Below are 26,509 nucleotides of genomic sequence, written 5' to 3'. Positions count from 1 at the left end.
TTTTCTAAACGCAGCACTTATTTTTAATGTGTAAAAGTGAGTCTATTGCACTAACTTTTTTTTTTTTTTTTTTTTTTACCTCAGGGACTAACTGTAGTAGCTTTATTATGCTCAAAGCTTTTTCTTGTGTGTGTAAATATAGATTATTAGGTGAAAGTTTGACTGGTCCAGCCCACTTAAAATGAATTTATATTGTCCACGATGTAATTAAAAATGAGTGTGACCCCCTTGTATATATAATATATTCTTATTATAAAAGGACTGATTTACTTAGGATTAGCCGTGATGAATGCGAAAATAACCACAAATTCAACTTGGTTTCATTGTGATTCATGATCTTTGATTTTACCATTAATAACAATACTTAGGCATCATTAAACAAAAAAACAGACAAAAAAATAATAATAACACTGTAATTAGGACACAGCTGTTTCTTCTGTATCACTGGGGAAGAGAGGCTGCTGGTTGGTTGGGGGTTAGTTAAAAAGAACGTGGTAGTGGAATGAGGGTGAGTTTGAAAGGAAGGCATTTTATAAAGAAGAGAAGACGTGAGAGCATGTAGCAGGTTGGATCTATGATGTGAGGTGGAAACAGGAAAGAAAAGGAGAGGGCATGAAGACAAGGAGAGCTTCCCATACATTACAGATAAGGCACTTGACATACAAAGCTTTAGAGCAACAAAACTCTGTAACACTCATTTCATGATTTCATCTAAAAACTAAAACAAAATAAAAGTTTCAAAGAACATACCTGTAAACACATTTAATACCCAGAATGATACTTAAAAAATTTACTCAGATCAACACTTTAAATTTGCAGCCGGGTTAACAATCAGAACCCAGACTATTGGGCAGTGACCTCGGGAAATCTGAAATTGCGAAACCGTCCTGCTCCACTGTACTTAATGAAACTCCAGCATTTCAACAGAGCAACGCCCATTCGCATTGAGTCATCGCTCTTCAGTGGGTGGCATCGTCAATGCAAAACTGCTTGAGCTGAAGAAGAGAGGAAAAAGTTATTTAGCAGTTAGTTCAAGTTTTCTATCGGAGTTTATATTCATTTCTGGCTCTTTTATAGCCTAAACACCAAAGAACTGTTGAACTCTGGAGATGACTCTACTGGAAGCAGGAATTGTACAAAGTGAGCCTTAGTGGATTAGGAATGAACAGAAGTTAAAAGGGGACATATTATGCTCTTTTCCAGCACCATATTTTTATTCTTGGGACTCTGCTAGAGGAGCTTTGCATGATTCACAGTTCAGAATAATCATGGGTTATCTTGAAAGAAGCGGTTTTAGCTCCCTGCCAGGTCCCTTTGAAGCATGGTTTATAGTACTGCGCTGAATCTCCACTGCAGCGGGTGATGCTTGCGTTCATACTCGGGCACTGTCACTGTCAACATGAGTAAAACCGAGCTAATAAATCTGGCACAATACTAGATATTTGTAATAGTATAAGGGACAAGCTAGATACAATTAAGGCCTATTAGATGCTGTTCAACTAATGCTTTATCCTTGTGCTAACAGCATGCTAAGTTTACACTGCGTATCACTGCCAAACAGATGTGTTGCAGTTTCTGAGGTTTTTGGCTAGGTCACACTTTTAACACAGTGCCATAAATCAGGTATGAGCCAGCTTTCTTCTGATTGGCTGCCTCTTGTAAACAAAAGATTTTAACACTAAGTGGGTAGAGCTGTGTGCCCAAGATTACCATATTAGGGATAGCCTCTCTTTGTGACATCACACAGATGCAGGGGTAGAAAAAACTACCTGAAATAGAGCATTTAGAGTAACGCAAAGTCTGAGCTTTTGGCTCACAGGGAATGCCTGCACATGCACAGACCTCATTATCTGAAACTTGTTTAATGTTTAATGTGAACATCCATTATTAAAAGTTTATGACAGAAAATATGGACCAGCACGATAGGCCCCCCCTTTAAAAAAAAATCTTGCTGATTACTAAACTCAAACCAGAACACTTTACAAATGGCACAAACCACACCGGAGAGCAGAGGAGCACAGTCCTACTGCAGGTTATTACTTTATATGAGAGACTCTGTACTTTTGTGCAAAGACATTGCAATAGCTGAACGGATAGTTGCATAGACAGAAACCTAGGGAAATAAATGCCCTATTGTGTCACCTTCACATAACCCACTTTCAGTTGTTTTGTTCTGTTAGTAAAAAGCAAACAAAGAATAAAGCAACTCAATTTCAAAGCAGAAGGCTTTAAAATGGCTTTTTCGTAGCCGTCAGCTGGCTCTAAGGCACACAGTCAGAACATGAAAGCTAAAGTAGAAGCAGCATCACCTCCTCCGCCCCCTCATCTGTCTTCTCCAAACTTTGCTCTTCTCCATTTTTTCTTCCCCGTCTCATTGAAAACGTTTGGGACTAACATCAAACAAAAGGCAGTGATACATTTTTTTCCTCTGATGACAAAGCGAAGAGCCGTGCCACTTAATGTAGTGTATGTCATCTGCTGGATCTCTGTGCCCTCTAAAAAAACATGAATGTGTGTTGTGTAAAAGTAACAGTGCCAAATTTCCTCAGATACCCGCTGTTCTGGGTTTTAGGGAATCACTGGTCCCTCCCTCCTGCTCCTCTACTGAGGGATATAAGTCCTTCTCATGTTTCTCCATCCCGTGACTTTAATTTCACTGCCTCTTGCGGTGGTTGTTGTTGTGGACTGTGTGACCATTCTGCACCGGGCCATTTTTCTTCATATGCTTTTTCTCTCCTGCCTCCTCGTCGCCCTCCTCTTCTGATTCGTCTGTTTCATCTTTGTCGCTTCTTTCATCATCCACTTTTTCCTGAAGAACACGAGGAAAAGCTCATGAAAATATATAAACATCATCATTAATCGGGGAGACCTCCTGCTCATGCTCTCCTGGAGCTCTGCAGAGTGTCAGAACAAACTCAGACTTTCAAACGCCTTATTCATTTTTGATTTGCAGCTTTTCAGAAGAGAGTATGTGCAAATTTGACTCACAGAAATAAATGTTTTGCAGCATTATTTAGTTTTTCCTGTTTGACCTAATTGATCTCTTTTGGTTTGCTTACATTGTTGGTGAGGAATCGGATTGCTATGCGTATAATGAGAATGGCCCAGAAGATATGTAGACACTGCAGAGTCATCAGCAGCCCATTGAAAAAGTAGTAGCCGAAGAATGGCTTATAGATGGTGACTGGATACACCCACGTGCAGTAAATAATCCTGCAAGAGAAACGGCGAGGATTAAGGAGAGTGAAGCACGACAAACAGTGGTATACTGCAGCAGTCAAAATGACTGTCTCAAATCTGTGTATATGTATGTGTGTGTGCTTACCAGAAGGGGAAGATAACAAGGCGGGTGACAATGAAGACTGCAGCAAATACAATGAAAATGTAGTTACAGGCATTTCTCCACCCAGCATAGTTGAACATCTTTGCAGACTGTTAGTGGAAAAGATAAAAATAAATTATCAAAAGGGGAAAGTTTCTGGGGGAAAAAAAGCATTTAAACTTCATTCATAGCTTTTTCTGTTTGTAAATGGGTCCTCTTGGGCTTGACTGCATGAATGACCCGCATGTAATAAAACCAAAGAGTATTCGTGGTATAAAGGAGGAACTTAGCCAATGCATCTGTAAAAGATTCAGAGGCTAAAGTGAAAGCGCTTTAAACACGCATTCTCTTTAAAGGCCAGCAGGGGGCGATCCTGTGATTACAAAAAGACTTCTGGTCTTCAGATTTCTTCCTCTGTGACCTCAGTGACACTTTTCTGGTGGTTTTATGGTCTCGGCCAGTAACTTCAAACCATGCTGAATAAAGCATGAAGTTCATTTTATAAATTATGTGTCAGATTATTGGCTAATGATTTGTGTGCTTTGTCCCCCATTTTCACAGTAAGCTCCACCCCTCGCTCGTTGCGTCTGGCAAACACTCAGATAAAATCTTCCTAACTTTTAACTGGACTTTGCTAACAGTGGGTGACTTCATGGCATCTATGTTCACCACTTATACAGTCTTTGGCAAAGAGTCAGTATCACATTCCTGCTATTTATGGTCCTTTGACAAACTAAAATACATTTAATGCTTAAGGGAATGACCCGAATAAAAAAACAGAAAAAGAAAAAAAAGCAACAGGTTACAAATATTTCTATTACCTGATAAAAACCATGCTAATTAATGAAAGTCTAAAGTGTTTATATCCCACAAATAATACTTAAATTGCACTTTCCTCCACAGGGGGCAGTATGTGATCAGTGTAAAAACATCAGAATACTCAAAGGCCAAAACATCCTGCTTAGTGGTGGTAGGGATAAATGACATCAGTGCAAACTGTGCAACATTCAAACACAGTTCTCACACCTCACGGAGTAAAATATCTCCAGGATGACAGGATGTAAATATATGTCGAGCTACAGGTTAGTTGATTTTGGGCACGTGCTTTCCATCAGTGTATAAAATGAGGTGAGGCTTTACCTCGAGGAGGTAATCGGAGGAGTCGTGCACCAGCATGATGAGAGTTCCACAACGGATGTAGTTAACACACCAGGAGAAGCTGATGAGGAGGATTGTTGCTACATGGTGAACTATCTGCTCCTTGAAGTCCTGGAGAGGGGGAGATAGATGGTGGTGGTGGTGGGGGGGGGGTAAAGATGCTTTTGAATTAATGCCGTGTACATGAAACAGAACACATATATATATAACCGTGCACTATTTTTTAACCAGGTACATGAGAATGCAAGTACATCCAGCTTAACATTATCTGGGTTAGACTTTGTGCTGCTGAAACACACTGTGAAAGAGTTTGGCAAGAGTTTTTACCCCACTGTGCTCAGCTGACCAGGCTGAGCAAAGTCCAAGCCAAACACACTCAAAGGCGCACAATACACACGCACACATGTCACACAAAGGCACACTGAAACACACACACACGTGTCACAGCAGCCTAATGTCCACTCACAGTCCATGCCAGATGTGAAACTGATCAGAGAAGAGTGACGAAAGACTCTTTGTCAGCCTTGTGTGCAGAATTATGATGCTATATCCACACAGATTCAATAGTGGCTGTGTCTGCACAAATGACATACTCATTTTGCATGCCCCCTCTCCTTGAACCACCACCTTATCATGGTAAAGGGGTTTGTCTGCCCTAATGATCCTAAATGCCACGTTGTCAAAATTTGTCCCCAGTAGGGTCTGCCAAGGCAAATTGGTTCTAGGTGAAAGTTCAGGCCAAGTGTGATTCACAAGATGCTTATGGAGCCACATTACCTCACCTGCATTGGGGTTACTGGAGCCCCGGAGGCAGGACTGGTCGATGGGCTCACCCTTAGCCCTTAGATCATAGGGCTTAGCTGGGTTCAGTATGACTTAGTCTCATGGACCACGGGATGAGATTCTCTCTGAGTTTCTCAAGGTTCTAACTGTTGTGGAAATGTTGTCGCTGATACGTCTCTGCACTGTATGGAAGTTGGGGACATTGATTTGGGACTGTCTTACTGTCTTACCCCCTCTTTAAGAAGGGGGACTGGAGAGTGTTCCAACTTCAGGGGAGTCACACTCCACTAAACTAACAGACTAACTGACAGAGGAGAGTCTGTCTGTCAGTCAACCTTAGGATTCTGGAGGAATGTTTGAGCGTGAGTGTGAAGCATATGGGATGAGAATTAGCACTTCAAAGTCTGATGTGTTCCCAAAGTTCTCAATTGGAAAAGCGTGGAGCACCCACTCCAGGACAGGACTGAGTTACTGCCTCAGATAGAGGAGTTTAAGTGTATCAGGGTCTTGTTCACAAGTGAGGGAAGAGTGGTGCAGGAGATTGCAGTGATGTGCGAATGCTGTACACAGCAGAAGGAGCTGAACATGAACACGAAGCTGTGTATTTACTAGTCAGTCACCAATGGTCACGACCTCTGGGTAGTGACCAAAATAATGAGAATGAGCTCCCTCCGAAGGGTGGCTGGGCTCTCCCTTAAAGGTAGGGTAAGGAGCTCAAAGAACAGTCGCTACTCCCCCATACTGAAAAGCGCCAGTTGAGGTGGTTCCATCTGAATAGGATACCTCCTGGGCACCATCTATGTGAGGTATTCTGGTCATGTCCCACCTGGAGGGGGCTCCAGGGCAAACCTTGGCTCGCTTAGCAATGTCTTTGTGCTCCACTGGAAGAACTGGAGGAGGTGGCTGGGGGGCAAACGGTCTGGATATCTCTGCTTAGGCTGCTGACTCTGTCATCCAGACTGGACAAGCAGCAAAAAATTGATGGATGAATGGTTGGGAGGAAAGACAAATGTCTTTTCCTCCTTTTCCTGTTCAAATCCTTTGTACTCCTAAATAAAGAAAATCTTTGTGTTCTTGAGATAAATTCACTTACTTTGCGTTTGACATCAGAGGCGACGCTGAAGAGTAGAGATCCATAGAAACCCAGTTCAATCATATAGTACCAATATTGGGACGGCAAGAGAGTCTGAAGGGGAGGATACAGATCGTTAATTTTAAAGTCAATATAACAGTTTGTGCAAATCACTACTGGGAAGTGGGGCTGTACTTTTTCCTATATTACAGATTAACTTTCTAAATGTTCTCTGATGAAATTGATTTTGGTGTAAATTTAAAAATGACTAATGTCTGGTTTAACTTCAGAGAGTGCCAGTTAACACATCCAAGCTGCATGATTGTCACAGCAACTGTGTGAAGATATTATGTCAATATAGACCAAAATCTCTGAGGAATGCCTCCAGCATCTTGGTGAATTCAGGCTAAGAAAAATTAAGGCAATTCTAAAGACAAAAGAGGCTCCAATCCAGTATCAGCTGAATCTATATGTGTCACGCATCCCAACCGAGGGAGTATAGTTTACTAAACCAAAATAAAAAGCCTGAGGATCTTTTGGCACAGATATTCACAGAGTCTGGGATCGTCAGTGAGACTGTGAGAGAAGTGTTTATGTTAAAACACCTGCTTTAAAGTCCTTAAATCTGACCTTGACAAATGTCACCCATTAAAGACACTAAAACTAACACTATAACTAATCAAATCTAAAGTGAAACCGAAACGAAGAAAAGCCACTCTAGACATGTTGCTTCCATCATTTCAGGACAGGCAGGGAGAAACTTTATTACCTTCCAGGACCTTTTTGTTCTGGAGCTTAATTTAATGAACAGATACGCAGTGCATTTATTGTACTTAGTGATTCTAGAGACGTACCAGCACAGGAAAGCCTTGCCACATCTCCTTCAGGTCATACAGCCAAGGTTTCTGGAAGGACATGCAGGATGGGAATGAGACAGCAAAACACGACAGGTGTATTTATAACAACTGACTCAGCACAAGGATGAGTCAATGCTTCCCCCTCTGACAGCGCGAGAGGTGAGGTTATCACGGCAAAGGAAAAGGCTGGACAGGTCATGAATATACATAAAAGCATGAGAGGAGGAAGAGGAGTGGTCGAGGTTAACATGGCAGTACTCACATCGATGAGGGCGGCCAGGCCAGCAATGAAAGCAAGAAGGTAAAAGGTAAATCTCCAACTGCAAGAGAACACACACACATACAAACACACTTTCTACTCAGTCAATGAGGAAAGACAGTAGGCACATTTTCTACCAGCAGAGACATAAATGCATCTCACTCACACACACACACAAATTCTCGCTTACAGTCACAAACACACAAGTTAAAGAGAGATGCCAGGCTGCGTGAACTGCCTGGAAAATCTGCTGATAATGTCAAACACAACACACACACGCGGGAACACACAAATGCACACACAGAGACACAGACACAGTCAAATATGTGCTAACAGACAATGAGAGCCACTAGACAACACCCTGTACTGGAGACAGTGATAAGTCATTGTCACTGCTCATACAGGTGTAATGAGAAGACGCTACAGAAAACGCTGCAGCAGAGACACAGATACAGAGAAGGAGTGGGAGTGTGGGAGATACCCCAGTGGGGGGAATAAGGGAGAGATACAGAAAGCCTGTTGTGTGCACATCCACAATACATCGATTCACAAGAAAAATGCCTTTACGCTGTAGCCCGCATAGTGAAAGACACACCATGACCAGAGAGCGACAAGCATGCAGTCACATGCACGCCTGCATACACCCACACATACACACCCACACATCACATATGCACACACATCACTGTAAATTGGCTGAAATAATGTAAATGCTTGGCCCATACCTGACAATAAATATTATTTGCTTTATTTGTTTGGTTTTTGTAGTTATTTTTCCCATCATGTGTACCAGGAAAACAAAATCACTTCAAAAGCTATTTTAAGCTATTTTTGAGCATTTAGCCCACTTAAAGCTGTTGTGACACACACAAATTCAGCATCACATCACAGTTACTAATCGAATTTGTGTTACAAAAGCTCTTTAATGATGTGTGTGATAGGCAGACACAAAGAAAAAAAAATCATAAAACATGCTGTTTTCTGCACTTCCACTTAAATCAGATCACTTCAGTTCATGTGAAGGGAGGTGGGATACAGAAAACTATTATTTTCATTTTTCTGGCACCAAAGGACAAAAATGTGCCGCTAAAGTGTAAAGCACAGCCCGCCCAGAAACAACTGCTCTTAACGTGACATCAACTCCTGAAAACATGTGCAATAAGCTAAACCAAAGCTAAAGCGGCAAAGAAAGAGTGAGGTTAAAGCTGAGTGTATGGTGACTCCAGCCAAGCAGCCAAAGCCTGATTTTGAACAAGTAACAAAAATGCTGATGAGCAGTCAGGCTTAAAGCACTGCAGACTCCATTTCCAGCGGCTTCAGGCAGGTGTTCTATTGTTTCTTTGAGCTAATACTTAAACAGTAAAATACAGATCATGCGTGTGACTTCATTAAAGATTTGAGTGGAAGAGACTTTGACTACAGCTTAAGCTTTATGTTGCTAACGCATGACGTACGGCTAAGTAATGCAAATGTAATGAAACAAATGAGTTTCTTCAGGGAACAAACAGGTTCAACTTCAACCCATCCGAATACTTGGCAAACATATCGGTTAGGGCTGTTCGATATAACGATATATATCGCATGACGATATAAAAACGTCTATCGTTTCATTTTACGCTGTCGTTTGTTTCGTGGTGTCGCAAAATAAACTGTTTACGCCAATATTTTTTCATCGTTTTGATGGTCACTGTAGTGGCTATATTAATTTCTTAAAGTTCTCTCTTTCTCTTATATTTTATATAATCACACTACTGATGGACAAGCGCCTGTTTTTATGCGTTGTGGTTAGCAACAACGACGGTAACAGCATCGCGTGTCTGCTTGTTTATGTTCCACATAAACCTTTCACAATAAAGCTCAAGATCCTGTTGAGACTTTTCAAAATAAACTGAATCACGTGAAAGAGCAGATTATTTACAGATGAGAATTTAAAAAAAGAGCCGCCAGGTGCTAAAAAATAAACGTTAGAACAGGCTTTTCCCAGCAGCACGCCGTGTAATAAATACTCATAAAGAAAACGGCAGCGGCAACTTATGTCTAAAAATGTATAGTTTCATGCATCGGTTAAAACACTCGACTCCAGCTACATGACGCGCAGCTGGAAACACTTCACGCAACACGAGCTTCCCGAGATTCACAGAATTTACAGAAAATGTTACATTTTTGTGATTTATATTGTTATCTGGATGATAGAATTCTTATATCGGGATATGAGATTTTGGTCATATCGCACAGCCCTAATATTGGAGCCTCCTGATTTTACACTTACAGTTTTGTAATTTTCATATTTATCAGCAACATCTCTGCAGGAAGTGCCATCATTAATGTCATTTATGTCTTTACCAAGAACTGACGGAAATAAAGGGTGTGAGAGAACCGGGTTTGAAAAGGGTTTCCAGGGTGAGCGTGCACTGAAAAATGTCATGTCTTTTGAGCTTTGTAGGAAAAAACAAAGCTGTAATACTTCCCCTACAACTCCATCTCATGAGTGATGCAATCAGAGGCTCCAGAGAAGCTACAGAGACCCTGTGGTGGGTACAAACTGTATTTCTGTCTCACTCTTTATTAGAGTGACTTTTTCATCCACTGTACACAGCGTGTCCACCGTTTTCTGGGTAAAAATGGTAAACTGATCTTTTGAGTTAAAAGCTTTCACAGATCTGCATCAAACATAAACAACACCCAAGCCAACAGATCATGAAAGACTTACAAACAGGACACATGGGATAATATAACCATAGGATTTCTCTGCATCCATATCAGTGGACAGTATATCTGCATGCTGTCAGTACTAGTATCGGTATCATGTTATGTGCTGTCTATTGTACTGTACGTATCTGTGAATCCTGTCAGCTGGTAGTAGCTGGCCTCAATAGCCTTGTAATCAGGCTGTTGGTTTAACTCGGCTTCTGTTACAGTAAATGTTGGCTTACAAATAAAAATAACCAACAGTGGTGACAGAGCCCCAGCTGCAAAGGCCCTGTGCTAATAAGCATGGTTGGATGTGTGAGTGTGTGCGTGTGGAGAGCAGGGGCAACATTGCAATGAGTGCAGAAATAGAGGGCTACGTTTGCCCTCAGAAATGTGCTCATATTGCCAGAGGAACACTCTCTGGACTCTACAGCAGTCATATATGTTTAGAAGAGCACGGATGCATACCTGGCCTCGCGAAACTTTTTGAGCAGACTCGGTCTGTCCTGGTTCCTTCGTCTCCTGAACCATCGCTGCACTTGTCTTTCTGAGTAGCCAGTCTTCTTGCAAAGACTTGCTACTGAAGACTGAGAACAGCACAAAGAGGTCAGATTTGATTATTTTCCCAGTGATTCAGTCGAGAGCTGCATTAGAGCCTTTGTGATGTTGCAATAGAAGGCCAGAGGTATCTACCTGTGTGGGGTTTTTGGTAATGTTACAGTAGTAGGACTCCAGTGTGGGGTTGTGTGGGACCTTGAGCCGCACCGTGTCTTCAACCCCGAGCAGCGAGGCCAGAGGCGTGGCCACCATCCTGCAATTGTGACATGTTGGGATTAAAAAACAGTGACAAAGAAAGGAAGCATAGGTGTGATTATTAAATATTATATAATCCGATATTCAAGCTATTATATATACACACACACACATATATATATATATATATATATGGGGCAGGGATAGCTCAGTAGGTAAAGTGGTCGCCCCATGATCGGAAGGTTGGAGGTTCGAATCCACTTAACGGCTACCCTGAGGTACCCCTGAGCAAGGTACCGTCCCTACACACTGCTCCCCGGGCGCCTGCTTAGTGGGCTGCCCACTGCTTCACAGAGTGAATGGGTCAAATGCAGAGGAAAAACAAGTAATTTCCCCATGGGGATCAATAAAGTATCCATTATTATATATATATATTTTTTTAAATGTGTTGTCTTGATTACACTGTTTCTTTTATTGTATATTCTGACAGTTCTGTGGCTGAATAGGAGGTAGACATGAAAAACAATGAGGAACAGAGTCTCCTGGCATTAGCAGGGAAACACAGATGAACGCTGATTAGCTCCTGGAAACAGGAACGCTGTTTGCACACTTATGTGGAAAACAATAACAGCTGAAGAAACAATGGGAATTTATTCATCATAGATCTGGGCACAACAAAAGAAGGATTAAGTAACTACTGAGGGGAAAAAAGCATAAACTAACTGAATACAAAGTCAGGAGAGATTAAAGACATAAAGAAATGCATAAACGCATTAAAGGTAAATGTCTGAGATAGAATAAGACAGAGTGAAAAATGGATCGACCTTTCAAAGATCTGACGGATAATGAGGAATATGAGGGCAATGGGCAGCGCCACCCACAAGTCGCGGGCCTTGGCGTACACTCGTCCATCCCGATCCTCCAGGTCAGCCCAGCCCAGGCCCTCCGGAAACCACCGCCGCTCCTGCCAGAACCACTCACTGAGCTCCGACAACATCCTGAAGCACACGGACACAAACGGAGTCAACACTTTCAAACAGCGTGTAACCCAAGCTACAATACAATAGCTATCATTTAGACCCGCAAACCCTAAAGTTTGTTGGTGTAAAAATAGGTGAAGAAAAGACAGCTGGATGGTTGCTAAAACTCGCAGGTCACACCTATATTTTTGAAATAATATCCCATCACAATCCTGGTGGAAATCTATTTGAAGAGAAGCTGCTGGGCAGTGGAGCCAGTTTTAACCACGGCTCCTACAGTATGTTCAATGTAGGGCTGGGCCATATCATACCGTTCACGGTAATACCGGTATAATGTTGGGCAACAATAAGAAAATGAAATATCGCGATAGAATATGGGCATGCGCAGTGCCTTTGTTTTCATACACACATGGTGGAAAAAGCATGGCGGCGACGCAGAATGAGAAGGGCGAAAGTGGATCGTTGAATGAAACGGATGAATCAGAATTGGTTTGTAAAAATGCTGCAACTACAGTGGTGTGGAACTGGTTTGGCTTTCGTCCGTCAGATACACAACAAAGCACTATTTTTGGTAGCGCATGCTAGCGGGCCGTCGTTATTACCGTGTTTTTCGGAAAATACGGCACACTTAAAATCAATCCTTTGATTTTTCTGAAAATCGACAGTGCCCCTTATAATCCCGTGCGCCTTATGTATGAATTCTGGTTGTGTTTACTGACCTCGAAATGATTTTATGTACACGGCACTCGAAAATCTGTCAAATGTTTTAGTGGGACTTTGCTAAGCTACGAACCCGCACCGCTTGATGGATTGTCGGAGCATTACGGCTATCGTAGGCAGGCGCCTCGCGGAGTGATACGTACTGTGCTTCAACATAATATTACCGTATTGTGTGTTTATAACCTCTTTTTAAGTTTTGTGGATATTATACATGGTTATGCTGAGGATATGTCGGCCAATTTCCACTGGAAATGGTTAAACTGTCAGCAAGGAATTTGCATTTGCACTGTTAAATTTTTATATAACTGTAATGCACATAAAAAACAGCTGCTTGTTTAAGTGAAAATACATTGATGGGGTTTCTTGCACTAATAAAGTTGTGGAGTTGTAAAGTATTTTGTCTAGTGTCAATTATATCGTCAGTTATATCGTTATTGTAAATTTTCAAATGTATATCGTGATAAATATTTTTGGTCATATCGCCCTGCTCTAGTTCAATGCGTTACTCTAAAGAAAACAGCCCAGTGAAAAAAGAGAATACAACCGAATGTAGACATGACGTTGGCTGAGAAAACAACAGGTTGTTTACAGTGTTTGTGCGTATTTGTTTCCATGAGCCGAACAGAAAAACTTTTAGGAGGTTTGCTTTATCAGAATGTTACCACTTAAAGATGTTCTGACTGAGGATATGACCATCTTACAAAAAATATTTAACATGTTAGGAGCAAGCTTCAGCTTCAGCTGAGCTTTCATGATTTTATTTTTATCAATTATCTTTTAAACTAAAATCCCTTTAAAAGTAATTTGGTTTAAGATGTAAAAAAACAACAACCCAAACGGACCCAACAGAGACTAAAGGAGCATGCTGCTACTTCTGTTGCTCATTTAAAAGTAAATACGTTTTCTAAAAATATGCCTTTCTGAGTCATTTTGAAGGAAATATCTGCTGATGTGGGAGATTCCCTCATGAACAGCTGCAGTAGAGTAATTTCTGCACATTTTACTAATAAATTTGTTACGTTAAAATATGATCACTTCTCTATTATTAAAGTTCCAAGAGCTTTAATAACAGAGCATTTCTCCTATATCTCACTACTAGTGAGAGTAGGAATGTTGATCTTTCATAAATGAGCATCTCTTTCAAGTACAGTGATATTGTTCTTCCTAAAATCTGTATCCATAAGCAGGGATGAGCAAGCAAAGAGGTAAACTCTGAATAACTGAGCTAAAAAGTTTTGTAATTTTTCATCATTTGTAATTTTTATTTCATTTTGAATCTTTCTTTGTTTCTTCCAGTTTAGTTTGAGTCAGTTTCGAGAGTGGGTTTATTTGTCTCAGTTCAGTTTTTACTGTTTCAAAAAGTTTTGTTTTTATTAGTTCCACTGTTACTTCTAGTCTTTTTTAATTATTGTTATATGGGTGGCAATTATCAGGGGCCTGCCAATCAGAAGTTAGGTGGCTTGATTCCTCCAATCTGCACTGTGAAGTATCCTCAGGTAGATGCTTAACCCCTGATGCACCTATCAGAGTTTGAGTGGGAATTTTAAGGGCATTACACACCGAGTGTTGTAAAAAAGCGACATGAAAATCTGAATTTCCCAGGTTTGAACTTATCGTGTAACAAATTTACAAACCGAACATGCTGTGTTTTTGTGGAAAATGTTGACATCAAGCGATGATGAGCTGGTGGTGCGGCTGCTTTTGTACATATTTCAGGATGTCAGCGGCATTTTGAGCTCTTGCTGGGGTCTCCTCCCAGCCTGACATGTCTGAATCATGTCATCAACAAGGCATTCTAGTTAGAGATTGTGAATATCACCTCAACTTGCTCCTTTCAGTGTGAAGGAGCAACACCTCTACTCCAACCCATCCTCAATGGCCAAGCACCTCACCCGTAACTAACATAAAATTAAAGTGCTATTAGAACACTTACATTATCTTACATCAGTGAAAACATGTCTGAGTTGCAGGACTCTCATTTCTTAGTATAATGCTGGCTCTTAATGATTTGGGGGTGTTTTTTCTTGTTTTCCCTTGAGGATGTCATGGGCTGGACTGAGATGGTTTGTGAGCCTCTCCCAGCCCTCAGGCCATATTTTGCCCTTATGTGGTCTATAGACTGGCTATACACGCACCCACTATACATCCCTGGCTATGTATATAGGAGGACAACTGTAATCGGATACATAATTTGGAGAATTGGATGATTTCCCCCTATGCGGAAGCCTTCCTGTGTGTTTCTTACCATGCATATAACAGAGCAAATACAACATGCATAGAAGTCAAGAGGCCCTCACAGGAGAGGAAAAGGCAGAGCAACAACTAAGCAAATCTCTCCCTCCACATGTGCTTAGTCGAGGGCAGCACTTTCTCCTCAGACAGTACATAGCTGAATATTTCTGATGCAAAGTTCAGGGAGTGGCAGAAAGAGAGAGTGTAAAGAGGTTTGAATGAATATCTGTGGGACGTGAGTCATGAGTCAGTCGTAAGTGCTGAGCAGCGGGGGCGCCCCAAAGCACTCTATCTCCGGTGTCCCCCTGCAGATCTACAGTAACTCCCCTCCCAACAACTGCAGCTGTGAATGCCAAAACCTCGTAACCACTTCATCCCCACTCCCATCCCCACCCTGCTGCTCCCAGCCAGTTATTTGAAAAGGATTCCCTCCTTAGCTTAGAGAGCCAAAACCATGTGTAATGCCTCCTTGTCATGACTATCTTTAAAATTTACAGCCTAAACCCTACTTAGCCATTAATTTTGATAGAGTTTTACAGAAAGAGAAGCAGAAGCAGTAAAACAATTGTGCGGTTCATAAATTTTTTAGCATGTCCTTATCTGTGTTTGGAGCTGTGTTTGGTTTTAACGTTTCTGATAAGAGCTCACATGAAATACTTTAATATCAGAGCAGAAAAAGAGTTTCTCTGAGAAATAAATAAGCGCCTTTTCTTTAAGTTACACCCTTATAATGTGGAAAACACCCATTAAATGGATACAAAGGGGACATCTAAACATTACTTGTTTCTCCTGACCAACAGATGGAAACTGGAAAGTATGCAGTTTTTCTATTACTGATTATCTATTATTAATCCAGCATTTGTCATATAAAGAAGAAGTGTACTGTTTGACTGATCTCCTTCCTCTACTGGCCTTTTATTGGTGTACTGAACTCATCAGACTGATTAGAAGTTGTTTACATATTTAAACACGTGAAAGATTCCTAGTTTGACCCCAGGAGGAGACACAAATCGATTTGTAATTGGGATCGAAATAAACACACTGGAAGCGATTTGCTCGAAGCTGCTAGCTTGTCGTCAACGGACAGCCAAACCTCTGGTTGTCCAGGTAACACTCTAATATAGGGGTGTCAAACATAAAGCCCAGAATTGAGTCGGCAAAGACGCCAAATCCGCCCACTTGACAGGTTTGGAAAATGTGGGCACATATTTTCCACTTTCACTGATCTGACCCACTTAAGAAAGTGGGCAGTATGTGGCCCTTGATGTAGAATGACTTTCACGTATTTAACGAGCAGATCATATGCCAATCAACAGTATTCTTTGCTTTCATTGGTAGTTACCTCTGTTGCTCACCTGCAGGTATTTCTCCCATAGTCACAGGCTTTAGGAGCAGCCAAAAGTAGCAGCTGATAAGCTCATAATTATTCCACTTAATCACACAGACTTTGGGAAAATGAAAACACCACTACAGTTATAATTTCAGCTATTATCAATTACTAAAACAAACATTGTGCCACTTTCTGTGTTGCAAGACTCCTTCTCCTTTTTTTTTGCTATTCAGCACATCCTTTCCCTTTCCTGTTGCCCCTCAATAAAACTCCAGATTCACTCCCAGACAGACCGTGGGAGTTTTAGCTCAGTTAATTATTAATTTATTCAGTTTTTCCATTTGGATTATAATTAAGTTCAAGTCTTCTCTTAAATAAAGACAAGTTTCTTTAGTTTCATGATTCCACAATTTTCCTGATTATTTAGATTTTTTCATCTGCAACAGAAAAGCCATAAATGATCTTTTATGTTTAACTTCATAACTAGTTCAAGAAATTCAGCTTCACTTCATGTAAACTGCAGCTCACTGACACTGTTGGCTACGTCTCATGGTTGAGTGCTTCAGTTATTTTCCTCATCATGTCGTGTTAGTCATGGCCCCAGTTTCCTGTTGCAGGAGCACAGCTGACTGAGCATTGGGCTGCCCCTTCTCGCACCCCACCACCCCCCTTCTTTTAACACAGGTAGTGGTGGATGGGAAGGGTGACATATTTTTCCTGGTCACTTTGCCAGCTCTTCCACTTCGGTAGCCCTACATCTCACTTCTCCCAGAGTGCGCTGCCAGATCTTAAGAGCTTCGCTGAGCAAGGTTTTTGCATGCATGTCCGGCTCCATTATATAAAAACAACAACAACAACAACAACAACAACAACGGTGTAATCTCATTGAAATCCGATAACTAAATGAGCTTCTGAGCATCACTACGGATGGCCAAAAGAGCAGAGGGCACTTATTCCCCTGTATAAATATGTGATTTCCTATAATTAAAAATGACTAAACACTGTTTATGAGTGTGTCCGCTGTGATTAGTTCACCAAACACATACACACAAAAGCAAACAAAGGGGGGAACAAAGTTCTTTTAATTTCTCATTATTGTAGCAGTATGTGGTGAGTTCAGCTTAGGATCCCAGAGGGTATTTTTAGGGTGACTTGTTGAGTTCATGCAGTGAATTCAGCATGTTAAAGCACTTTCCCCCCCACAGCTTTCCTAACCCTTCATGCTATTGGCTCACTGGGTCACATGATCAGACTCTGACCATTTTAATGGTCCAATAAAAATAAAGGAAGCCTCTGGCAGGGGAGGGAAAAGGAAGTTGTCTGTGTATGTCCCTTTCCTTCTGTTTTTCTGACAATGAATGTACAGTACAAGCATGTTTGGTGATTATCAACAGCTCTCTCAGTTCACCAGCTGTCACTGCTGTTTCTTTTTCTATTTTCCTGGATCCTGGGTTTTCAAACAAGTGATGTAGTTTCTCAGAAATTTTAGCAAAAACCTACACAGACACTCACTGGTTCCTGGTACAGAGTACAGGAAAGTTTGGGGAATGTAAACATGCTGCCACCACACAAAGGAAGCACTCCAGATTTCCCATTCATCTCCACAGATTAAGAACATCTCATGGAGATTTACAGTCAGCCTTTTCTGGATGGTGGAGGGCTGAGTCAGCCAGAGGAACATAAGTCACAAGACAGTAGTGATGTGCTCTAACTGTGAGTCACTTGTACCAAGCCACCTATGATTGTACAACCATTCATTTACTCATATCCATCCACACATGACACATTCAACAGCAAATGAAAATCCAAAATCAAATTTAAAAGTCTTGAATAATCAGGCCTCCTCTTATCTTAGGGGCAGGGATAGCTCAGTAGGTAAAGTGGTCGCCCCATGATCGGAAGGTCGGCGGTTCGAATCCACTTAACGGCTACCCTGAGGTACTCCTGAGCAAGGTACCGTCCCTACACACTGCTCCCCGGGTGCCTGCTTAGTGGGCTGCCCACTGCTTCACTGAGTGAATGGGTCAAATGCAGAGAAAAACAAGTAATTTCCCCATGGGGATCAATAAAGTATCCATTATTATTATTATTATCTTAAAGACCTCATAGTATCGTATCACCCCATTAAAGCACTTCAGTCTCAGACAGTTCTTGGAGTATTTAAAAGTAGAATGGGAGGCAGAGCCTTCAGCTTTCAGGTCTTCCTCCCCTCACCCCACACCTGTCGTGGCAGATGGTCGCCCCTCCCTGAGCTCGGTTTTACCGGAGGTTTCTTCCTGTTAAAAGGGGGGTTTTCCTTCCCACTGTTTCCTTCCCCCACTGCTCTTGGGGGGATTTAACAAAATAAAGCACATTGAGGCAACTGTTGTTGGGATTTGGCACTATATAAATAAAACTAAGCCTTTAACTATGAAGTGAATGAATGGATCACTCACACGATAAGCTATAAAAACTACTATTGGAAACCAGAAAGAATGGTACACTGAAGGTAATTCTAGCAAAATTGAAAAGACTGGAGTTCTGCTGTTGGACATTTTTTTAAACATGGGTTGTTCTGAAAAGCTAAACTAAATTCAAGTGTGGTACTTAACAGGATGTCACTGTTGTAAAAAGGCAGTTTGTGAAATTTCTTCCTTCCTAGATTTTCCACCAGTAGCTGTAAATAGTTTTATTGAAAAGTGGAAGTGTTTAGTAACTACAGGAATTCAACCACAAAGTGGAAGACCACATAAAGTTACAGAGAGGGGTCGCCAAGTGAGTAAAAATCACTAACAAACTGCAGACTCAATAACTGTGGAATTGAAACCTCCACTGACATTAACATCAGCACAAAAACTGAACGCCAGGAGCTTCAAGACATGGGTTTCCCTGGCTAAGCAGCTCCTGTCGCTGTAATGTGTTGGTGGCCCAGTACTTTTGCCCATATAGTATATTTTAAATATTATATATCTTTAAAAAAAAGTGGCTGTTTTTATTTTAAACAACCATATGGAAGTTAAAAAAAAAAGAAGGATGAAATAGTAGCTTATCTATAATACGTTGCTGATCAAAGTATCACCAGTTCATCTATATTTATATACAGCATACTGCAGTACACAATTCATTCCAACATACTTTAAAGTTTAGCATGTATTTTTTCCTGGTATTACTCACACAAATACTGTGTTTTTGTAAAAGGAAACACACAAGGATTCACTAAATAAATCTTTTTCGCAGGATTAGTTTTAAACTTTTTTAACATAAAAATGTTAGAAATTTGTAATTAGAATATAAACAGGTTATACAATATCTATCACTGATAAACAAAACAGTTTACGTATGATAAAGTAATAACGTGTAAAATATAAACTATCCCACTCATTAGTTGATAAAAAAACCTTGGTCACTTCATAGTTAAAGGCTCATAAACTGCTGGGCCTGGTGATTTATTACAACTGGTTTGATAAGGATATTGAGTTACATCTCAGTCACTTGGCACTAAGTGTTTGCTCAATGCTTATTCTCTGTTTAAGTTATTTAATGAATTTCCTAAATTTAGACTGCTGTAAATCTGATATTGACTTTACACTGAAGATCTATCCATGTATATATGTAGATGGACAGATGGATGAAGTTACATTTTTATCATAATCGCATGATACGTCATCATTGGTGGGGACGGTGTTAAGCCATATTGAAAAAATTATCTCTACAGATATTGAGGAAAACATCATCTATGATTTTAAGGGTCTGATATAGGCAAAAGGCAAAAGGTCCCGAGTCTGTCACAGTTCACGCATGCAGTCAACTAATAACAAAGCTCACATTGATGTGTTTGGATTTTCGGAAGAAAACCACACAGCCACAAAGAAATCCTGCAAACTCAACCCAGAAAGGTCAGCAGGTCTGAACCCAGAACCTTCTTGCTGTGAAGAAACACTGCTCACCACTGCACCTCTGTCCTGCCCTTTGGCATAGTCACAACATCTAATCTAATTATCTTCTATTTCTGGGCACAACGTTTTTTCATCTATATGGTGTTTTAAGTACTGATTCGTGTTCATACACACATAATTTAAACTCACCACTCTTAATTATTAATTGATTGATGATTTTATTATTGTGCTATGCATAATTTACATTTGTCCATTCCCAACAGGTTTATAAGCCACCAAGAACAAATAACCAGAACCAGGGAAGCCTCGTCACTTACAAGTACTGGAGAAATAATCGGACCTGACGTCTTTTCTGACCTTTGGAAACAAAGCTTTGGCAAGAAGACTTAAAAGGGCAGAAAAGTCCACATTTTGAGCCCTGCACATGACAGATTTCTAGGTTAAGGAATTAAAAACCACTTGGTTATGTTCTACCAGCAAAACTACTTGGTTAGGTTTAGGAAAAAAATAGTGGTTCAGGATAAAATGCAAAGGCTGGCACCTTTTTTAAAACTCAGTTTTCTTTGCTGTCAAGGGGACACATAACCTGCTAGACAGTGTGGACAGCATAGATGCTGCGGACATATTAAAATACATTAATTGCAAAGGCATACTGTCATATAAACACGAGACAGTTTGTGTTTTGTTATGAGACCAGAGTAGATTATCAGGCCACATAATCTGCTGGGCTGATAATCAGGCAAACCCTAATATCAACCCCTAATTGTAGCGCAGTGTTGGATTCATACAATTTTTTTGCAACTCAAACTCTTCAAATACTTTCATTTCAGCCGTGGACTAAATACAGTCAAGCCTCCCTATATACACTGTTTATGTGTTATGGTCCAGGTCACAGCTACGGATTAGGAATCGCAGTACAAACCATGAAAACCTGAATGCACACATTGTGGGATGAAGTGGCAGTTCAGGAGGCTGACATGCTTTCTGCACATGGTTCATTAGCTGTAACTCAGGTCATGCTTTGGATATTCTGGGCCAGAGAGTTTTCAGGGTGAGTCATACACATTGTTCACATTTTACACATCCTTACACTGGATAAAAAAATAGCTTTTTAAAATAGATATTTTTATTAGACGTAGCAAATAAAGAAACACAAAAAAGCATAAATGTGAATTATATCTTTTACGTGTAAGAAAATGCGAAATCATCCTAAAACAGACGGACAGCTCAACGTTTCATCACTGTCACGCAGTCTGTGTGTTAGATAGAGATCACAAGTCGCTCGGTTTTAGTACCACCGACACTGATCTGTGACACTGATGAATTATTGATGAGACCGTTCAATCAGGCAGCAGACTGATTTGAACAGGCTTGTTCAGGTGGTGTGGGGACATCGTCATACTGATTTTCTTCTCCTCACAGTTCAATTCGGCCCCTTTGAGCAAGCACAGCGCTCTCGCTGAGGCCAAGCGGTTTGCCCTCTGGACATATAGGACGCTCAAAAACAGACAACAGAATTACTGATTACTCATTGAACAGTTTGGAAGAAGAAGAGGTAATCATTGACAGCTGACAGCTGTTATCTGTCCAGGTTAGGCTGAGGTTAATGAAAAACTGCATTGTCTTTTATTTTCTCTGCTGTTGGACTTCTGTGATGTTTAACTTGGATGGATGCAAAAATTCAGTCTGTAAGAGCAGCACAGCAGTTATTAATTGGATGACTGATTAATCATTTAAATTAACTGCTGCGTGAAATCCTTCAAAAAAGTTACAGATGGTCATCAACCAACAGTGTGGCACAGGCTAGAAGCAGCCTATCTAAAGCAGCGCTTATGGTCACAGTAATTGTGACATCATCATAACCCGGAAGGGGGGCTGGCATAGCTCTATGTTGGTTCTACACAGAAATTTGCAGACCCTATCTACATGCTTTGCACCTAGTCTGAGGGCTACTCTTGCTTGGTCATGTTTGTGGTGTTGTTGTTCCTTTAGTTTAGCTCCTCCCACTAAGGAGATAATAGACAAAGATCTTCTTTATGGGGAAGCGAAACCAGGCATTAAAAATAATGAAAACTGTCCAGTGCGGCCACTGTTTGTGGTACTCATGCTGCTTTTTTGATCTTTGATGGTGTTTCTCCCTCTTCCTAGTGAACTCCACTGTCACTCCTTTTCCTTTACAAGCCCACTTTTTCAACCAATCAGCATTTCATCTACGCACAATGTCAATCCTGAAAGACTAGGCACAGTTTTTTTTTTTTAGAGGACTGCATGGAAGCAAATCATCAGAGTCAATCCTTTACTCAGCATATCCTAATGGCAGCGCAAATAGACACAAATGCAATAGCTGGGAGTCATGTCACTCCCAAGTTGAGTGCCTTCCAACTAATAAAATCAGAAAAGTAAATTGATTATTAGTGTAAATTAGTGTAAACACTGATAAGTGTAAATGGTAAATGGACTGATTCTTATATAGCACTTTTCTACTCTCCCAGAGCACTCAAAGCACTTTATATAACATGCCACATTCACCAATTCACACAAGCACTTTCTCCTATGCTTTGTAAGTGCTTTCTACCTCACACACATTCATACTCCAATGAATGCACTGGAGAGCAACTTGGGGTTAGTGGGTTACTATCTTGCCCAAGAATATTTGGCATGCACATTGGGGGAGCCGGGGATCGAACCACGAAGCTTCCGATCAGTAGATGACCCTAAACGAAATTAAATGTGTGTAATTAAATCTTCCAAAAAAATTTAATCATTCTCATAAACTTAGAATTAATCCATTAAAAATACACAGAAGCAGATACCGTTTTGTGGAAGCGGCCATGTTACCCTTCCGTCTCAAATACATTGGCTGTGATGGACATCGCTGCTCCGCCCAATCACATTTTATGCATATAGCTAGAGATCATCCCCATATATAGTATACCATAGACAGCGGAGAAAAGAACTAGACAACGTGCATATGACCAGAATGATATAAAAGTGGCTGATTTCACAGTGTTCATCAGAGTGGCAAACTGGGGCAAGAAACTGTGTCTGTGGCAGCTGGTTTTTAGTAAACACCACTCCGTAGCACCTGCATGAAGGCAGCAGTTTGAACAATCTATGTTATATATATATATATATATATATATATATATATATATATATATATATATATATATATATGTTTATGTTAGTTTATGCATAGATTAGACATACGGCCACCCTCCCATCTCGAGACAACTGACAATGAGCCGGCTAAACAAGAACAACAACAGCTGGTTATAAGTTAATGTTATGCCAGCTACTGTTAGGCTCAAATGTCATAAAAATGAAACTTTCTCTTTAATAAACACTTTGATTACATTCTCACATCATAAGAGTTAGTCACGTAGTGTCCAACAATGAGCTACTTCGAAGAAAGTTTCACTAACACCAGCTAACAGCAGCTAACAGACACGGAGGCTTCAGAAAAGTTCAGGATAATGCAACAGCTCATCTCAGTATCGCTATCATTAGATACAAGTAAGCTTCACTGACTCGTTGACTATTGGACTCCTTTCACAAATTTTTTACAGCCTCCTCCAGAGTAAACACAAGAGGAGACACAAGGGGACACAAGCTGAGGTAAACAGCAGACTAACAGCCTATACTAACTACAGATAGTCAGTGGCCAGAGACATTTGTCCTACCTTACCAAGATTTATCAACATGAATTGGAAGTTGTTGGAAAAAATAACGTAGTTGACTGCAATCTGCAATCTACTGACATCTAGTGGTGAGATTTTACACACTGTAACTCTAAAAACACTGCTGCAGCATGTTCAGACATAGAGCCTTCTCAATGTTCTGCATACAGCTTTTTTAGCGAGTCACAAATACACAACAGCTGCCACACTGTTTTAAAGCTTTACAGTTTTTTTTACTGCTTACAGTCACTGATCTTGGATTGTTAAGTCGGGCTTGTTGGAGCTGCTCTGGAATGCACTATTGTGCTGGTGTGCACACCAGCCAAAACACTAGTTAGCAGTAGGGTTTCTCTCTTCAAACTGATCTTTCAGACCATCAAAAAGAAATGACAGTGAAAGAATAAGTAGTTAGAAATACATAGGAAGAAACAACAATATCAAACCATCTAGTTCCAGTTTTAGGGAGTTAAATGTCAGGTTATAGCATAGGTTATGGTGTAGATTTAACGTAGAAGTGCAAATCCCACTTAATGGTCCCTTTTGGACCACTATTCATTTTATTTTCACTGCACGGGAGTAAAAGTCTGTAAAGTTAAAAGTACTTCTATCCCCTCATAAGGTGACAGAACTGTAAATGTAGTGTCTATTTAAAGTACCACTGAGTGCACATCTTCTCAACACGTTATAGTTACACGATAGCACAGTCAAAAAGATGTTTGCCTTGGCAACAGGCAGCACCTGTAGCTGCTGTCCCTTAAATACATACACCTAAATAAGCAGTAAACACAAGAGGTGCCAGCTGGTAGCCGGAGCTGCAAACATAAAACAATAGTGGCTCCTACAGTGAAGCCATATATATACACTATGGTGGTTAACTAAACAAGAACTGAATATGAGAAGACTTTAATGACATCTCATTCTATCAACGGTTTGTTTTGTTAATAAAATGCTAATTAAATGTAAAAAACAATTTAGCAAGAAACAAAATATTATATTATCTGGCCATTAAAGCATATAGTAAAGTGGGGGTTTCTGTTTATACAGTATCTTTCAACTTATTAAATGTGGGTCTATATTGGCTAAGTGCTAAAAACATCTCCAGAGTGGACTTCTTTACATTAAATGGAAAATGTTGTACAAATTGGTTTTATTGGTCTGACTCACATATGGCACTCCTCTAATTAACCTACTTCTTGGATATTATAACTGTGACAATATATTATACATACTTGCCTGCTGTCACGTATTTACACGTCTGAGTATGAAAGAGTCATTGTGGTAACATCAACAAAACAAACAATTATTTCCCGTACGGCAGCTACAGCTGCCTCCTCTCATTCTAAAGCTTTAGTATTTATGTTTACTTAGCATTCTGCAGATTTGCTTTAATGTAGCTACTGCAAAGTGAACCACATTAAAGACTGCCTGAAGGAGAGGGTGAAACGGAGATTATTAAACATAGAAAAAACGATATATATTATTTAAAACTATATTTGTATAGTGGGGCTGTGACTTGTGTGTGTGTGTGTGTGTGTGTTAGTTACAGTGATAATGTGGCTAGTTAGCAAACTTTAGCGATCCACCGTTCAAGCGCCAGACTGCCCTCGTGTCATCATATTACACAGCCACTGGCAGGAATAATCAACCATCACATATGAACCCAGCTTACGCCGCGTTTTTATTCTCTTTCTTTTGTTAAGAGACCGAAAGCGGCCTGTTATTTTTAATTGCCCGATTCCTGCATGAGTGCGTAATGACGTCTGAGGTGAGCGAAGATGCGGAGCGTGCGTCTCCCGCAAACACTCAGGCGCACAAAACGACCAACGTCTACCACCGACATGAAAGTGAAACGGTACTTACTTTGGTGTCCTTCTCGCGCCGTGAAGAAGAAGAAAAAATCTTCTTTCCACCAAAAATTGTCAGTTGTTTTTTGTCTTTTTCTCCTGGTCCCGCGTAGCTCACTGGAAAAAAAAAGCTAACGGTCCCGTTGAGTGTGCCCAGCCCGCTGGTTGTGCTCAGAAGGGCGCAGCTTACTGATTTTTACATGTTTCCATTGGGAACAATGTGCGAAAAAAGGGAAGGAAAGGGGAGCTACAGATGGGGGAGAATGTGTGAGATGCTGCAATGCGATATCGGTGGCTTTTCTCCCAGCAGTGTTCAGGTAGTTTTTTTCCCCCCTCCCTCGTCGTGTCCCAGCTAATCCCCCCTCGTGTGTCCTGGGAGTCGACGGGGGTCTTTGTGGCCGGACAGAGGATGGGGTCGGGCCGGCAGGAGAGCGGACTGAGAGGCGCAGACAGAGAGGGAGGAGTGAGGGAATAACGGAGAGGGAGGGACGCAGATGACGTCCAAGCACATGAGAGAGCATTTGGCTCATACACACTCACACACACATCCGCGTTTTGTTTCCGCTCGGAATAAGTTTTACACCCAAATCTTTGTATCCGAAACAGCCGTGTTAATCCAAAGTGTCTGATATTTGTTTTTGGTTTTTTATCTAAAAAGCTATAGTTTTTTTTTTTTTTTACATTTCGTAACTTACAATACTTTTCTGATCGGCTGGAAGCTTTGCCGTGGCTGACCTTTAACCTCGTTATTTGCGGACGTAGCATCTGCTGTTGACTGAATGTTTACTATAATGTAGAAATCTTTTGGTGATGTCCCACTCACTCGTGACCTTTCTGTTACATTTTACTGGGCGTTTAATCAAATATTTTTTAAATAAATAAATAAATAAATAATAATAATAATAATAATAATAACAGGATCATTACAATAGGATATTTTATTTTGTATATTT

The 26,509-nt window shown here is 40.6% G+C and overlaps 1 protein-coding gene across 1 annotated transcript; it reads right to left on the bottom strand.

Moving 5' to 3' along the window:
• Positions 1-314: 314 nt before the first annotated feature.
• On the bottom strand, positions 315-26,030 carry cers2b (ceramide synthase 2b). Its single transcript, XM_004541226.2, has 11 exons — positions 25,573-26,030; positions 11,720-11,893; positions 10,836-10,953; positions 10,611-10,729; positions 7,455-7,512; positions 7,190-7,240; positions 6,357-6,449; positions 4,463-4,591; positions 3,326-3,432; positions 3,060-3,213; positions 315-2,809 (listed from the first exon to the last, which is right to left on the bottom strand). The coding sequence occupies exons 2-11, from the start codon at positions 11,890-11,892 to the stop codon at positions 2,654-2,656; spliced, it is 1,158 nt and encodes a 385-aa protein (XP_004541283.1). The 5' UTR covers position 11,893; positions 25,573-26,030; the 3' UTR covers positions 315-2,653.
• Positions 26,031-26,509: the final 479 nt, after the last annotated feature.

Source organism: Maylandia zebra, linkage group LG11, assembly GCF_041146795.1.
Source record: "Maylandia zebra isolate NMK-2024a linkage group LG11, Mzebra_GT3a, whole genome shotgun sequence".
Classification (NCBI taxonomy): domain Eukaryota; kingdom Metazoa; phylum Chordata; class Actinopteri; order Cichliformes; family Cichlidae; genus Maylandia; species Maylandia zebra.
This window is presented reverse-complemented; position numbering and strand designations above follow the sequence as displayed.